The following is an 18,721-nucleotide window of genomic DNA, read 5'->3' as shown; positions in this document are numbered from 1 at the left end:
TATTTCTGCGTATTTTTGAAAATAAAGGAAACAAACTAATAAAGGAGGAAAATTACTTTTTCAAAAAATATTTGATTTAAATTTTATATTTTCTCAAGTCTGATTAAAAAATCTAGACCCTTTAATTTTAAGAGATCTGTTCAGTCTCTATTTTTCATAATAGTCTGTATATTAATTACAACTTTTTTAGGTTCATATCTACGACAACTTTTGACATCTAAAAATAACTGAGTAGTAGGTATATTGCAATTATTTTGTATGCTGTATTGATCTCTCATTTTTTTTAAACCGTACTCATATGTCATGAAGTTTAACTATCATTTATTAAAAGTATAAAACTAATTTTTCTTTTGGCAAAAATATTTATTCCAAATTAAGGTCTATTGTCAAGTAAATCGTGTGTAGAAAATATAAAGCCAGGATGACAAAATGGTCTAAAAGGTTTATGTCTACCTCAGGCGACTTAAATTTATTAACATCATGGAGAAAGTTTTTGATAAATTGAATTATTTTGATTTATTTTGTCGGTATAATTTTGTTCAAAAATGTATTCAACAAAGTTAGTTAATACGTGGTTTTCCCAATAGGCTTCTCTTTCGGGCGTCCTTTTTAATCCATATATTTTATGTGATTTTCGTAATGGCCTTTTGATGACCAATTTGTTTTTTAGTGATCTATTCTTGTAAATTCTTTTTTTTAACATACTTTGACTTTATATAGTTTTTTAATATCTATATCTAGAGTACAGAATATATCTACCGGGTATTTCTAAAAAGTCGCTGCCCTATACTTTTTTTATTTCTTAAGATAAAATAACAAAATATGTTATGTACGTATTTTACATAGGTTAAGTTATGTTAGGTTGCTGGGCTTTGGGATCATGTTTGATCCCTCACTCGGAGGCCTTGGGCCCATTGCGATACCCTGTTATTGTTGTACCAAATCTTCCTCTCATTCTTTCTTTGCGCTAAAACACTTCCAGCTCTTTGCAAAGTTCGCGATGTCGCTGATGTTGGCTTCTGCTGCTTCGTCCAATCCCTCCAAAAAACCTTGCCCTAAAGTTTAAAAGCGTCGGTATTCCAGTGCCGGACAGTGGTACAGCAGGTGCTCTATGGTTTCTTCTTCCTCTCCGAATTCTCTGAAGTAGTCGTCTTTGGAAATCTTCCATCTCACGAGGTTAGGGGGCAGTTTCCAGTGATGACACCTACAATTACGCATACTAGGTTCTTTTTGTGCTCTTGTATTGTTAATTTCACAAACCATGGCCCACTGTACGCCCACTCGGACAGAATTTTTATCTAACTTTGATAAATACGTCCAAGCACTGTTTATTTTAGAAAATAAATTAGGTACGATAAAACAAATATATAAATTTAACGATAAAAAATGTAAACAAAGCAATTTACACCCAATAAATATTTTAAAAATGTTCATATACCTTCCATGTAATATTCTAAAGGTAATCTCAAAGTATATTTCTCCATGAGCATAAAGATAAAGCTAAAGTAGATTGTATGCATTATGTATCTGTATTATACTGCCTTTTAAAGACATTAAGTCAAAATTTAAAGCCCTTTAAACTATGTATTGTACATTAAGTATGTGATATTATACAATACATTTCGACACCGCTCTATATTTTGCACGATATCGTATGACCGAAAATGAACGGCGTCAAAGACGACTGGTGAATGACAATCATGGATAATTTTGGCGACGTCAATCTCTAGATGTCATTGTCACAATAAAATTGACTTTTTGTGCCTCGGCTGTATGTCGGATTCGATAATACTCGTCCGTCAAACGTACAGCCTCTAAAGACACTAAAAGTGTCATTTTTACTCCTAATAAAACAATATACAATTTCCCGAATTTTAAACTACACCATTAAAAAATCATTTTTACTCAATAAAAAATAAAATACAATCTTCTTAAGCCCAACTGACAGTTACCGACATTAAAAAATAAGGTCAAGTACATAAGGGTAAGTAAATGACATCTAGGGCTTGACCTCGTCAAATTTATCATCGATTGTCATTCTCTAACCGTCTTTGATGCAGTTTTTTTTCGATCGTTATGGTACAATATATAATAATTTTTCTTTCGTGCTAAAATAGAATATATTAAACTAGCCTTAACTGTAATTTTGGAATAGAGAATGTGAATTGTATAATATTTATTTAAAACAAGGATCTTTTTTCCTCTATGTATAATGCAATAGTCTTAAAAATGAAAGTATATGCATGAATAAACGTTTATTAAATTAAGATAGTAAAGAATTTCTGTTGTTATATTTTCAAAGCATTGCTTTAATTTAAACCCATCTAAGTAACGAATTGCAACCAGGAATTTTAAATTGCAATTTATTTTTCCGTCGATATAGCTTCGCTATTAGGCAGCCAACAGGAAAATAGCGCAACTTCTAAAAATTGTTTATTCATGGAACTGAAAAAATATTTTAGTTTACAACCCAAATATTTATACAACTTTTGCATTTCCTTTGAATATTTTAGAAAATATATTTTATTTTATAAAAACAAATAAATTATAATTTGTTAAAAATACCAGGAGAATAAATAAACTCAGTTATAATCATAATACGCATTCATGTGTATGTGTGAATATGTTAGAACTGAACATGTTAGATTTATAAGTATATTGCAGCAAAGTATATATCTCACTATTTTAAGAAGCTTAATAAATTAGAAATATACAGGGTGGTCCGAACTGTATTCCACAAACTTCGGCAGCACATCCTGCAGATAAAAATAAGTAAAAAAGTTCGTATAAATGTATGTCCTAAAATGCTTAGTTTCGGAGATACAGGGTGTAGAAGTTTCATTTTTATTTTGATTTTTTTCAAATAAGTTAAGAAGTAACGTCAATATTTCAAAAATCAAATTTCTCATATCAAAAAACTCCCAGGCACCAATTTTCATCCAAATATTGACGTTACTTTATAAATTATTTGGAAAAAATTTAAATAAAAATGAAATTTTTACACCCTGTATTTCCGAAACCAAGCATTTTAGGACATACATATACGAACTTTTTTACTTATTTTTATCTGCAGAATATGCTGTCGAAGTTTCCGGAATACAATTCGGACCACCCTGTATAATAAAAATGATTAGTTAACGTTTGAAATGCATTGAATTCCATTGAACAAATAATTAATCCAAAATTAATAAAAATTAAATATTAAGTTATTCAAAGAAATAATTTTAGCTGGCAATATTGAGAAACATCTGTTCAATAAGAATACGAATAGGATTTATTCAATATATTTCTGGCAATATTGAACTTTTATTAAAAACCTGTCAAATCTCTTCAAAGGCTATATTTCAACTATAAATTATAAGTTAAAAATTTACACCTAAATGAGATTTTATTACCGTGTGTTGTATCGCCAAACTCGATATTGGTAATTCCATGTAAATTTTAAAAACGAACTTTTAGAAATGTTTTCCCTATTTTATTTTACAGAAAAAATCCTTTGAAACTTTTTAGAGAAAAAAAAGAACTCTTTATGAATGGCTTTAATTTGTTCTAGAGTTATGAGAGATAAAAAATACTAAATTAGGCGACAATTTTATAATTAAATAAATAAATTAATCTTTTAGAACAGCATAATACATATACCGGGTGCGTCTTAAAAGTGGCTTACCCCCTATAACTTTTTTATTTTTTCAGATAAAAAAACGAGATTTGGTATGTTAGTATATGACTGAAATTAGGATTGATTGACGTATTCAATTGTTTTTGGTCACTTCCTGTTTCACCGGAAATGACTACAACTTTTGATTTTTAAATGGCACCCTCGGTATTTTTTGACTTTATTCGATAGAAAATGACATTTTGAATAGAATGCCATATCACATATGACAACTCTCACACATAATAAAAAATTATATTTTAAATTTCAATCTAGAGTGCCATGGCTATGTTAAAAATACTAATTCTTAATCAAGGGGCCTTAGAAAAATAGATTTGATCATCTAATGTTTTTAGTGTCTTATCCTGTCCGGTTAGAAAATCGCCAAATCGTATTTTTAATATCTCAATTTTTTCAAATGGAACGAGGGTGGCTCATTAGCATATTTGGAAAAAGCATTTTTTAAGAATAATTTGATACCTCACATTTGGTATTTACAGTCAAATTTTCGTTACGAACCGCAAGTTATAATTTCAAGAAACCATATGCAAAAATGTCAAAAGTTGACATGATATGTCATTCTATTCAGAGTGTTATTTTCTATCGAATAAAGTAAAAAATATCGAGAGTGCGATTTAAAAAATCAAAAGTTTTAGTCATTTCCGGTGAAACAGGAAGTGACCGAAAACAACTGAATACGTCAATCAATCCTAATTTGTGATATATACTAATATACCAAATCTCGTTTTTTTACTGAAAAAATAAAAAGTTATAGGGGTGAGCCACTTTTGAGACGCACCCGGTATACATAAATGTTAATGTAAAATTGGAGATTTATTTTGCAAACAAATTAGAATTTTTTGAATTATTGCATAACTTCTAAAACTATGAGACACGTTTATTTCTGACTCAGTAGAGGTCTATACATAATCTACTTTGAATAGATTTGACTCTAAAAAACAAATTATACGACTTTTACACTGCTATTTCTAGATTTGGAGGCGCCATCAAAAGAGATTCTTAATTAAGTTTGCGTACACTCTAATTTCTTTCTAAGTTTTCTAATAGTCCTTCTCTTTAAATTCTCAAAGTAAATTATTTAATTTGTTCCAGCCATCGTGACGTGGAAAGGGTGGGCTGCATAATGATCTGGCCTGATAAAAAAGTAGTCGGATCAAAATATGACTTGTGGTAAGTTTAATTAATTTTTATTTAATATACTTTCAAAGCTATTAACGTGAATAAGTATGTGCCTGTTTTATTAGAACCTACAGAAAATAATATTACAGGTGCCATAAAATTTTGCAAATTTTTGCACAAAATTCTATACCTATAGGATGGTAATTTGAAAAAAGATAAGGCATACATTTTAGACAAAAAAAATATATCAGGAAAATCTTAAATATATATCGGGAGACTGGAAAGAAAACATTAGTTTCCCCGATGTATTTGAGACATTCTGATCAATTTTTTTCTCTAAGAGAATGTTAGGGGTGGGTTTATACTCAAAATGTTAGACACTACTCACGCGGGGATATTCAAATCGGGGGAAAAAATTAAACTATTTTTTTTTCCAAAAATATTGCAAAGCGTTTCACCCATCGCTCATTTTTCAACAATAATAACTAAATCTAGATAAACCAGCACGAAGAATTTAATATTAATTTTGGTTACTTTCTAGGAAATTTTTCTATAGTAAGAACATTTGTTATGTGTATATAGACTAGGTGTATATATATATATATATATATATATATATATATATATATATATATATATATATATATATATATATATATATATATATATATATATATATATATATATATATATATATATATATATATAATATATATATATATATATTTCAGTTGATTTTTTAAATTTCTACAGCAGCGCTTGGTACGGTAGAAATCAGAACCTTCCTGCTCTGTATTCACGCAGTCCCGGTTACTGTTCACGTTGATTTCATTGAAATAATATTGAAATTATTGCCTAAAAACCCGGCGTGTTATTACTGATCTCAAAAGTTTGACTAACTTGAGTAATAAATTATTATAGACGTATATTTCTGTAAAAATATCAAAAGATACACATTTTTATTTGAATTTTCACAAATTGCACTTACTAATACTTTTCGAATAATATTATAATAAATTCATTATTTCTTCGCTATTTAAAGCCATGTATTTGTATGTATGTGTTTAGTCGGCTGATTACGGTATTCTCCGCTGGTCGCAGCACCGGCAGAGAATGCACCAAGCCTATAAAAAAAATTGTGTGTTCACTATGTGCGTCAATAGCCTGCAAATTTTGTGGAATACCACCTAAAATACACACTTTTATGCCAATGCCTAATAATGTTATAGGCAATACGCAATATTATTTGTTTTACCACAAACGTTTGTGATAAATTGTGAAATTAATTTCTAAGGTTTGGTAACTTAAAAAACGTAGGAAAAGAAATAATATATTTAATATAATATATTTAATATGATATATTGAATATAATATATTTAATATAATATACTTAATATATTTAATATAATATATTTAATATTATAACAATTTAATACGGAGATATATTTTTTACGAATGTGATGGCAAAATACATACATACATAGTAAGTCACGGCGCATTTTAGACATATAAAATCTAGCGACAGTATAATTCCTCCAACAAAAGGTCGTAAACTTAAGGTCACAGCTTGTTGGTTAAAGAGCTGCCGTAAAAACACTACTTAATGATACTGAGACACCCGCCACAGACACACCCATTATTTAATTTCAAGAAATAACTTGAAATATATGCGAGAACTTAATCACAGCTATTTTGCATATAACCAAAGCTCAGCTTCCGTAACAACTTCTAATTCCACCTCGTAAATATTAATTATCTTTAGTATTAGAGGTTAAATGTATTTAGTTCTAGTCTAGTTTATAAATTGAAAGATAATCAAGCTGACTAAACTACTACCGGCGGTATAGACAATTGACGAAAGAAAGACCGCCGTTATGCGGTTTTGCATATTTATTAATATTAATACTGCTGAAAAACAAGGTACATTTTTCAAGTACGGGTTGTTGCTAAATACATGAAGGGTACCGACGCGACGGTAGTTCGTCGGTATACTTTTATAAAAAAGGAAATACCGCCCTTGTAAGTTGTAAGCAATGAATCAATTCTCACGATTCTTTGAACGAATGAGCCGTGTAGAAACGAGTCACATTGTGATCCGATTCAATTCTTACCACTCGCAATTCTTACGACTCTCACGTGTGTTTAAATTTTATCGATCCGTGCTGGCCAAGATTTAATTCAACGAACCGTATTCTAAGCAGTGAATCGAATCTTGCGATTCATTTTTAATACTCGTTCAAATGAACGACTCGCTCAATCTTTTGCTACCTCTAATAGGTGAATCTTAAAGGTAGGTGTAAAAATGTCTAGCTATAGATCTACGTGTTTCCCTTTTTTTCGTTTTTCTCTGTACGGTATTTTATGTTTAAATTACAGTTTATCTGCCAGGTTAAGCATACCGCCGTTAACGACAAATTAATTCAATTTTCCACTGGCATATAGAAACTGTGACTGTATTTTTTGAAGTTCAAAAAATTGTCCGGTTTGAATGAAATTTGGTATGTCGATAGATTGAAGCAAGGCCAACTTGACCGTGTAAGACACGTGTTACTGTGACAGTTAGTTTTAACGCAAGAAACGTCAAAATTTGATGTCGTCCGATCGCGACCAAATTTGGTGAGTGGGCTCTGTGCGCGACGGGGCACACGGTTTCACCCTGCAAAGTTGGATACGACGCGACGTCTCGTTTACATCTTCCTCAACGTAAGACTAACGGTTTGAGTTTGAAGAAAAATGTGGGTCAATTTCGGCATAACTACAGGACGGGTTACAGGATGACGCCCTCGACGTTTCGAACCGATGCACAGTGCTTCGTCCCATGGACAAAAATCGAAAACAAGTTAAAATTTACTAATATCTGAATATGTAATTTTATACTTATAGCAATGTTCAACCATCCTGTATATTATTTTTCATAAACAGCGTTTTTTGTTAGCAAATATTTTCACTAAAAATAAATTTTGCGATCATTATCTTATCAGTGAAAAGAATAAGATTCATCATAGTAGTTCTGTATATTATGGAGTTAAACGATACGTACTTAATTGAAAGGAACTATGGATATGGTTAAACTAATTGTTATTTTTAGAAATAAATTGTTTAATTTATTTCTAAACAAGTTCGTGATTGTTTAGTTTTTATTTATTTTTTAAGATGATTCTTAAATGGGTATAAAAATTTTACGTTTTCAAACTTCAAAAAGGCATTTAAAAATCATATCAAAACATATCGTATATATTGAATATTTTTGTTGTCATATTCATACACTTTTAATTTTTGTATAGTTCACCTTCGTTTGATTGCGACGAACTTTATTTTATAATACTTTTCAGACGGAGTAAAATTGATAAGCAATGCCGATCTGGTTAATACTTGGCTTGATCATGAGGACAAGAACTCAAAATTATTTGTATTTCAAAAAATGTTTTCTTTATTTGATATTGATCAACCTTCCAGTCAAATGAGACACCACTTGTGCCTGAAAAAGCCCACTATGTTGGAGCGAAACGTCGCATAAAAAAGTTTCCATATTTCAATTTATTATAAAACCTCATACCCAAGAAAAGGAAAAAATAATATATGGATATGGTAACTATTAACATCCGAACCCCTCATACCAACAAAAAGAACAGTAACAGCGCGAAAAAGTAACATATCAGAAAATGATGTATAGAAATATCTTATATGTGAGGATACTTCATCTACCTGTGATTTGGATACTATAAATTTGGAAGATTCTGTCAGCAGTGATTCTTCTGAATCAGAGTAGTTACGATCTATGCATTTTGTTGTCCTAAAGTAAATTTATAGTATCTTAAGTTTTTTTTTAATTAAATATAACATTAATGTTTCTTTTTCATTTAGGAAAAACATGTTTATCTTATATTAGGCTTATATTGTAGGAATCATGTTCTAATGTTATTTCAATTCTTTTTTATCACGGGGATTTATTTAATACTTACACCGTTTTTATACTATAAATTATTATTTCCTTAGATAGAACACAGCTCCAACATTTTTATTATTTATAAGATTTTTTTTCATAAAAGTGGGACCAAGAACATCATCATTTAGTACAATGATAGTACTCATCATTTGTGTCAAATAAACCTAGTTTGAATAAATTGCCTACAATAAAAGAGAAGTTTTGCATTTTTGTCCTCTAGAGCCATATGTTCGAAACACTGTGCGATGGCTCTAAATGGACGAAATAATCGGGATTTTTCTTAATTATGGGTTGATTGAAACCAAGTTTGGCACGTTACCACCATTACATATTTTCATACAAGGCGTAGCCAAATCTGTTAGGCACAGATTAATTCACGGTCAGCAGCACAAAAGCCAGACGCATAATGCTGTTAACCCGAAGCTAATCGTAGAGCTAAAAGCAGATAAAGTATTGGGGTTAATACAATAGCTATATAGCTATATAGATGCAACAACATATTTAATATATGAACCATTCCAGGAAGATAGTAGGTCCGAATCTATCTAAGGATGTCACAATTTTCCAAGCAGAAATAACGGCAATCCACTATTGCGTAGTAGAAATAATGAAGCAACAAAGAACAAATCGTTCTGTGTCCATCTTCACAGACAACCAAGCAGCGCCAAAGGCACTCGGCTCGGCGGAGGTCAATTATAGACTAGAATGGCTACGGAACGATGGGTGCCTAAAAATCACTAGGGCAGAGACAAGCAAAAAAGTTCATTGTAGAACATTCGTCAAAACTCACGGTAGACCTGATAAGCCAGGACAGAAAGGCAGTCAAAGCTGTAATGGCTCTACTAACAGGTCATTGTAAGCCGAATAGGCATCTAAAGCTGATAGGACTGACAGACGAAGCTAAAGTGTAGTTTCTGCCAATCTGAAGAAGAAATGACTAAACACATTTTTTATGTCGGTGCGGCAGATTGGTAAATGTGTGGTTCTCGGTAATAGGCAATGATAGGCCATTGCAGGGAGCTACATGGAGGGTTCAGTCTCCAAGTTGCTAAACTTTGTGAAAAGGATAGGACTGGAGACTGTAACCTAAGGATCAGAAGAGGACCACAATAGATCTGAGAAGGTCGCAGTGGATCAGGCCGAGAGCCACCTCTAGGAATCTAATCTAATCTAAACCCGGCACGTTAATAGAGATACCCGAATGAACTCAGACGGGCAGACAGACGAAAACAAGAAGAAGTTTCACTTCAAATATGCGCACATAATGCACACAATTTTTTTTGTATGCATTAACAACAAATACCGCCGGCGGTTGTTTAGACAGTGTGGTTATTAATAGCCTTGAGCATTAAAATGTTCATTTCGCTTGTAATACCTTCCACTAGTGTTCTTCTCTAATAGCAGTAATTTATTTGCTCTTAAACTAGCTTTTAGTTTCAAAGCGACTTGCTTAACTGCACTGGGCTATAAAATAATAATTAATTAGTTATCTAAATATAGCATTTCGACTGTGGTTTTCCTGAGGCAAGGTAGCGCTCGGGGAAAGTTCAAAAAGGTCATAGCATAATAGTAAAGTTTGCCGAATTGCTTTATTAATTAAAACCACTTGTTAATGACAGCGGCTAGAGCATTGAGAATGTTGGCATTAGAAATAATGTTTGCGCCAAATTTAATTGGTAAAATCAATAGTTGGAAGAAAGATGAAAAGAATTTTGAGTATTCTGTTGGTAGAAAATGTAGTTTTTCAAGTTTAAATTTAGAATAAAAAAGGAAACCTAATTTTAAATGGATAATATACTCTCTTTTGCGACTCTTGGAAGATGTCGACATACGATGACGGAAAAAATGCAGATGACGTCCACACCAATCCACATATTTCACTAAAAAAAGTTTCTAATAATTTTAAGTTAACTATGGATGTGTTAATATAATATAAATCTGTCATGGGCGTCGTCTCTTGTTTTTTTAACCGTTTTTGGTTTATTTTAAAAATTACAGTTTACATTACAACATCATTTTTATTTCGGTTTTTTCCAAATAATTTCTGAACTACAGTTGATAAAATTTCTTGTCTTGATGTTTTGACATTAGAAATTTGATTTCGATGTCAATATGACTCCTACTTGTAGGGGCGCCACCTACATGTGTTTTAACTATTTTGAAGAGTAATAACTTTTCGTCCGTACCTGTATAAAACTACTGAGTGAAAAATTTACATTTCCGTCGTTTTTTACGTAAAAAATGTCTAGTGATAAAAATCGCTACGAGCAATCGTTCTCAAGATATTTAGAATGGAAACAGTCAATACATGTCATTATTGACAAAAAAATAAACGTTGAGTAGGTAGTTATTTGACTGAAATGATAAGTTTGGGAATTTTTTATTATTTAAATCACTTATAATAATATGTAATAAAATAAAAAAACAGTTTCTGGTAAACTTTCGACACAAAAACATCTAAAATTTATAATTTCAATCTAATAACTATTTAGACAACATGTTTAGTTTATGTCAGTGATGACAAAAATTGATAATTTTGAGTCCAAATCGTCACCCTAGAATTAGGTTGTTCTATGTCCACTTTTGGAGTAAAATGAGTTACATACACCATTTTTTATGTAGAATTAGCTTGTTCTATATCCACAAAAACAATATAGCCAAATTCACAAATAAAGAAAAAAAATCTAATATTTTGTACTATATCCATATTAATTTGAAAGTCGCGAAACCATATAATGGCCTGCATCCAAAAATCACTATTTAAGGCTATACCCTACAGTTTGTAATAAAAAAAAATAGAATTATTGTGTTCTTTATCCTAAAAAGTGGATATGGAACGAAAATACCAGATCAAAAAATATGTTACTATGCATAAAAATTAGATTGTTCTATATCCATTTATTCTCGATCTCTTTCTCTCTAACATACAATGTATGTATCTGTTTTTATTTAAATTTAAGGCTTTTGTTTTAAGCGGGTGAAATTGCACCAATAAATGTTCGTTTGTCAAATAGGCGGCAAATTGGTTCGTTTGAAAAACACTGATTGCCTGATTTGTTAGCAAATTCGAATGTTTCACACTTTGGAATTTTGTGAAACCAGCTGCTTCAACTGAATTGACTGCTCAATCGATCCCTAATACTATCAATTCTAGAGATAGCTAAAAAAACAAATTCATAACACTATACATACCAAACAAATAGGCGGAAAAAAATGATAGTTTTTAATAAACAATGCAGACGAATAATTACTACTTTTGTATTTTAGGTTTTTATTTTTTTATGTTGTTTTTAGTTAATGTCTTAATGTCTCCATTTCAGTTATTTTGTGTTGAAATAATAGTTTGAAATACAAATAAACCAGCTTAAAATGAGTATTATATTATTCTATATTCCCTTATTTTGTTCTATATCTCTAAAATTGGCTTAATGCACAGCTAATAGACACATTTGTTCTATATCCAAATATAAAATCACTAATATATTTTAAATAAAACTTCTAAAAGTAAAATAAATACATATGTTTGATAGGTTTATATTTTTTGATATTACCTTTAATTTATATGTCTAATAGAACCATTTTGGTATATAGTGTTCACGGATATCCAGTTTTTAAACTTTGTTTTCTCAGAGTCATCGAAATGGTCTATAGAAGAATCTTATTCTAGGGTGACGAAATATCTCGGGAACCATTACTCGTTGCGATTTTTCCTAGAGATCTTTTTATGTAGAAGTCGTAAATGTATATATTTTTCCCAATAGTTTTATACAGGTACAGATGAAAAGTTACTACTTACTTATTACTCCTCAAACCTGCTATATATGTACGTGGCGCTCTCTACAAGTAGGAGTTATATTGACATAAAAATCAAATTTCGTTAAAATCCTCGGGACACCAATATTCATCCATATATCGATGTTAGTTTAGAAATTATTTGGAAAAAAATCGAAATAAAAATGAAAATACACCCTGCATCTTGAAAACTAAGCAATTTAGGACATATATTTATACAGGGTGTGCCAGAAATAAGTGCAAGTATTTTAACAGGTAGTATACTTCAACTCCAGAAACACGCCTATGAGGTTTTTTTGCGAAATGAAACATTGAAAATTCGAAATTTTTTGGATTTTTTTTTAGTTTTTAGTTAAAAACATAATTTCTTGATAATATGGCAACATAGGTATTACATTAAATTTACATGAAAAAAAATCCAGAAATGATCCAGTCTCTTCTCAAAATTTTTGCGAAAAATCATTTTTTTAAAATTTTCAAAGTAAAATAACTCCATTATTTTGGACTTATTTGAAAAACGATAACGAGAAAATATGTTTCTTTTATCGATATCTGCCACCCCTTAAAATACTTGCACTTATTTCTGGGACACCCTGTATAAAGTTTTTTTTCATGCTTTTAACTGCAGAATATACTGCCTAAGTTTGCCATATACAATTCATACCATCAATATAAATGTCATTACATACCATTTGATTTTTATTTTTCAAAACCGTCAGCATTATTTTAATACCACACAGATAACATAGTCATTAAGATAGACATTATTATTCAACGTGGAGGAAAAAAGCGGTGTGATATACAAAAAATATATGTTTATCACTTTACTATTTTATCTATTTACTCTATAATCATTTTGTAAAGCAGTAAAAAATTTCATTAAAATAAATATAAGATATAAAAAAGGCTAATAATTTTATTTTTCTAGATGTCCGTGGATGCTGCTTCTTACAAAATATACTTTCCTGAAGCTTATGACCCCATTAGCATTAAAGTAACTAGAAAATTTTGTTGTATCAGAAAATTGAATCAGTCTTCTTGTGACGTTCCTAGAGAAATACGCATTTTATATTCTGAATAAAAAAATCGTTAAAACTCAATTTTTAATTTAAATTTTTAACGAAATAGTAAACAACTTTTAGTTATTTTATTATGTAATAAAAAAGGTATTTTGATGTTGTTGATTTATTTATAAAATTTACTGAAGATATTTAAAAAATTTGGTAGATAGTTCAATCTAAATTGAAATCTTGAAAATAGAAAATTCTACATTTTATGACATATATTTCAAATAACATTTGAAAAAACGATTTCAACGGGCTACATTCAAAAATTGACCAAAATCTTAACATTTTTTTACTCTTCATTAAAATACAGACAACTATAAAACTGTCACATTTTGACTCGTGCATATCATAATATGTTGTATATACATATTTTGCCTTAATTATGATTTAGTTTTATTATTATTATTTTTAATGTATTTTTTATAAATTGTTGGTTTATTATTTATAACTACGAATTGTTTTATATTTATTATTTTATTGTTTTTATTGCTGACTTGTAACATATTTGTGCGTTTTGTATATACACCTAAAATAATAAAAGGTGAGTTTGAAACGAGACTATAGACTATTACGAGTCTATACATAGATGGACACATAATCCTGAAGGAATTAGAACTTTTCTCATTATTCTTTAAGTTACTTCATATACTAAAAAAAATATATTTTGATTAACTTTTAAATATATACACACAACCAAACTTATATAGAATCAATCGTTAGGCTTTGGAGAGCTGCAATTGGGGATAATTTTAACTTCATGCACCAGAATGCACCTACCCATACCAGTAGAGTGGCTAGAGAACTGGAGAATGTTTTGAAACGGAAGGTATCATACTACTGAAATGGCCAGCATGTTTACGAGATCTAAACCCTATCAAATACTTGTGGGACCAGCTCAGAAGAAGGGTCAGAGTTCGTCGAAACAATTCAGGAAATCTAGCACAGCTTTATTAAAAGCAGATTATTAAAAATATCAATATTCTTTTTGTTTTTGCTTTTTGACCATTAAAAATTTAAATCTTAATTATTTTCAGAAACCAAAAAATACCTTTGTGTTTAATTATTTGAGACCCGATTTATTTTATTTTTCTATGGATTATTTTTCATTAAAAGTCTTTGGTCTTTGGTCTTGGAGTTTTATTCATAAACACAAATTGTTCATATGTCTCAAAACTTTGAAAATTAATAGATGATTCCATATAAGTTTGATTGTATTTACTTTGCGTAAATAGGTCATAAATAAGTGCAACTATTTTCAGGGTTGGTAGATCTGGATAAAAGAAACATATTTTCTCCTTATCTTTTAAATAAGTCCAAAATAACCGAGATATTTTATTTTGAAATTTATGTACACACAAAAAATAGTATATGTATTGTTTTATTAGGAGTAAAAATTACAAATTTCTGCGGCGAGGCTGTACGTATGACATACAGCCCAGGCACAAAAAGTCATTTTTACTCTGAATCTCCAAAAAAATCCTATATGGGTATTTCGCCACTGCAAGAAAATCTACAAAGTAAAATAGTTATTTCTTTGTAAACACTTCTGCGTTAATCCCAAACGGAAACTACTTATCAGAAGTTAGGTTTACAGATATCCAAATTTGCCTAACAAACAAAAAAATGCTTAACGTTTCGGAAAGTTCATCTCTTTCCGTCGTCGGAAGCAAAAAAATACAAAGAATAAAAAAACAAACTATTTAAAATATTTAAATTCAACTATTTGAGAACACTTTAGTTTTTTTAAAACAGATACGTCTACAAAAACCGTTGACGTTCTGTTAAAATGACATTATATCAAGTTAAACTTCAAAACTAACAATTACTACCTGATAACAAATACTTAATAAGGTAAAACCAAAAAGCCCCAAACTTTCTGTATGATTATTTATTACTTTTATGCCTAGGCGTTAAATGACTATTGTATGATGATTTCTCTATAAATGACTAGAATATTTTATATTGCCAATCACGTCGCAAAAATTAATACTTTTGTGACGTTTGAAAAAAAAAAATTTTTTGTTTACATTTTGAGAACGGCTGGATCTTTTCTGAGTTTTCTTTCTTGTAAATTTAATATTCTATCTATGCAGCCATATTATGAAGATATTATGTTTTTTAACTGAAAATAAAAAAAATATATTTTCAAAAAATTCCAAATTTTCTTTCGCGAAAAAAAACTTCATAGGCATGTTCTAGGGTCTGTTTGCAGGATCGCCTAAAAATATTTGCACTTATTTGACTCTGTATTTTAAATAAAAATAGCAAATATAAATAAATAAAATAATGTTATTTATAAAAAATTAAATATGAACTGAAGAAGTATAACAAAAATAAATAATAACCAATTAATACAGGAAAATAGATGTTTAAAAATGTTTTAAAATCCTCATATTATGGTCGATAATCTGCAAAAAATACCCGAAATACCGCAAAATCTATTTTTTATCGTTTAACCATAAATCAGAATCGGCTGAAAGAATTAAGCAGTAAATACGGGATTTTTTTATTTGTTTTCCCATTAATTTCATTGAAACAGGTATATATTAGACTCCAAAAAATCCCAAACAAAAAAAAATTGGGTTGAATTATTGTTTTTGAATTATTGTTTTTGAAAATAATAGGTATATAAAAGTTTCTTTAAATAATTAATTATCGATATTACAACAGTTTATTTTGTATGCATGTTTAAAATGTTATTTAATAAAGTACTAATTATTTCGAATTAATATTGTTATGCATCAGGGTGTCCCAATATTCGATGGACATACTATGTAATTTTGGAATCAAATGCACCAATTCATTTCAACATATACACAAATGACCAACCTATTCCAGATAACACTAGAACCTTTGCATATGCAGATGACCTAGCAATAACAGTTAAAGGCAAATAAGGGTTCGAAGATATCGAGGAGAAGCTATAAACCGCCCTAAAAACAATGTCAACTTATTACAAAAATAAATCTTTAAAACCCAACCCCACTAAAACTAAAGTGAGTGCATTCCACCTGAATTCGAGACAGGCGACCCGCAGACTTAATGTCACATGGGACGGGACACCACTAGAATACACAGATAAGCCTACCTATCTTGGCGTCGCGCGTCGCGTTGTACTCGATAGAATATTGCTGTTGTACTTACAAATATCACTGCGAAAAAACACTCAAAAAAGTAGAGGCACGAAATTCCCTTATTAGGAAGCTGACCAATAGTAAATGGGGACCCAAACCTATCGTGGTCAGACTTCTGCTCAAGTTCTATGTTTCTCAACTGCAGAATATGCCTGCCCAGTGTTGTGTAGATCTGCCCATGCAAAAAAAAGTGAACATCAGTCTGAATGAAACATGCAGAATAGTGACAGGTTGTATGAAACCCACCTCCTTAGAAAACCTTTACAAGGCCGCAGGTTTTACAAGCCCCGATTTACGCAGAAAAGCTCATGAACATACTGAGAAGCTAAAACAACGCCCATTAGAACACCATTAGGTTCCCATTAGACCACCGAAGTTAACCGACGGAAGGCGATACTAGTGGATGGATGGGCGACCGGTTCGAAACTCTGTATCGTGCTGTTGTCCAAAAAAAAGGCAAAAGTGTAAAATCTATTGACACACACTGCTCATTCACGCCGGTTTGAGGCCGGATGAGATCGGATATCTCGTTAGTAAGAGTCGATTTAGATACTTGCCACGTCGGTAGGCCATTGACCATGATATGGCCGAGGACCGCGGTTCAGATTAGCCCTGGCAGCAAAAAGGAGACGTTAACTGAAATCTTTACTCTTTACTCTTTAAAACAAACCCTTGATGTTCGTCACTCAATTTTTGGCCAAGAGTGCGGCACAGGTAGACTTAAATCCAGACGCCGTTTCCTAAGCCCACCCCCTGAATGAACCTCTCTTCCCACTATCCACTTAGAGAGAACCCACGAAATGGTATTTCTAGCCACTGGAAAACCTGGAGAATGCTCAATCAAATCAGAACTGGGGTGGCCCCAGTAAAATCCAATTTGATCAAATGGGGTTTGCTGGACAGAAATGACGACAAATGCGACTGCGGCGACTTTCAGGACATGGAACATCTTCTTCAATGTCCTACGTGCCCCCACAGATGTACCCTCGATGACCTATGGCTGGCTAAACGGGAAGCATTGGACGTAGCCCATTACTGGGTTAACAAACTATAATATAATCCAGATGGAAAAAGTAAAGAAAGTAAGTGGAATCAAAATAAATTCATTAGACACAATTTACCTCTATACAAAAGTGTCTCGTTTGACCGTTAGATATTCCGATATTGAAAGAGATTTGGTGATTCTATGTTTTTCTGAGGGCTTGAACATTTGATTTTCTCGAATATCAAGAAAAAGTACGGGGAAGGTGAAAACTACCCCCATCCCTGCATAAATTTTAGTAGAAATATTTTCAAGTATTTACTACATTTTTGCCTCTTAAAAAAAAACGCCACCGCGCATACTTTTGGAGAAAATGTTTTTTTTCTGACTGAAAGCTGACTGAAATATGTAGTTGGTAAACTCTCTGTATACTTTGTAGGTCTGCTTTGGGAAAAAAATCTCAATTTTTTTTCCGAAACTATGCGATGTAGTGTTTTTTTAGACAAAATGTGTAGTAAATTCAAAAACCATTTTATGAAGAAAATATCAGTCGGTGGAGTTGGAAAATATTTCTACTAAAATTTATGTTTTTTTGGTGAGGGGTGCTATAAAACCTTTTAATAGGCGAGTGGTGTTCGTTCCCATCACCATCTCAAGAGAGACGATCATAGAGACGAACTCCAAACAGTGGTGGGAGTCGAATTGTTACCCACTAAAAAAGTCCACCTCCGAGGAGTCAACTCTTCCTATGGCATTACTTCGGATTCGTACGTATTCTTGGGGTTTATATCTTATCTATGTTAATTTTTTATCTATATTCTATCCTATTTATTTTTAGGATACTTCCACATTTCTTGCCTTTTCTTCTTTTCCTTTCTCTATTATTATTTCTTTCGTAAATGCCCCTACCTTTCCCCATATTTCGCTAGTTTTGGTCATTTTCATAATCAAGGTGTCCGAAGTTAACATTCCTACATCCGATTACATCCATCAAGGCAGACCTTT

The 18,721-nt window shown here is 31.0% G+C and overlaps 1 protein-coding gene across 1 annotated transcript in view; it reads left to right on the top strand.

Moving 5' to 3' along the window:
* Positions 1-18,721, top strand: part of LOC115881345 (tachykinin-like peptides receptor 86C) — a 164,646-nt gene that overhangs the window by 40,804 nt on the left and 105,121 nt on the right. The window contains exon 6 of the mRNA XM_030898789.1: positions 4,769-4,846. Coding sequence (XP_030754649.1) covers positions 4,769-4,846 — 78 coding nt within the window. The remainder of the gene's footprint in view (positions 1-4,768; positions 4,847-18,721) is intronic.

Source organism: Sitophilus oryzae, unplaced genomic scaffold (genome assembly GCF_002938485.1).
Source record: "Sitophilus oryzae breed Bouriz unplaced genomic scaffold, Soryzae_2.0 scaffold_1716_pilon_pilon, whole genome shotgun sequence".
In the NCBI taxonomy this organism is placed as follows: Eukaryota; Metazoa; Arthropoda; class Insecta; order Coleoptera; family Curculionidae; genus Sitophilus; species Sitophilus oryzae.
Note: the sequence above shows the minus strand (reverse complement) of the source record. Positions and strands in the feature narration are given on the sequence as shown.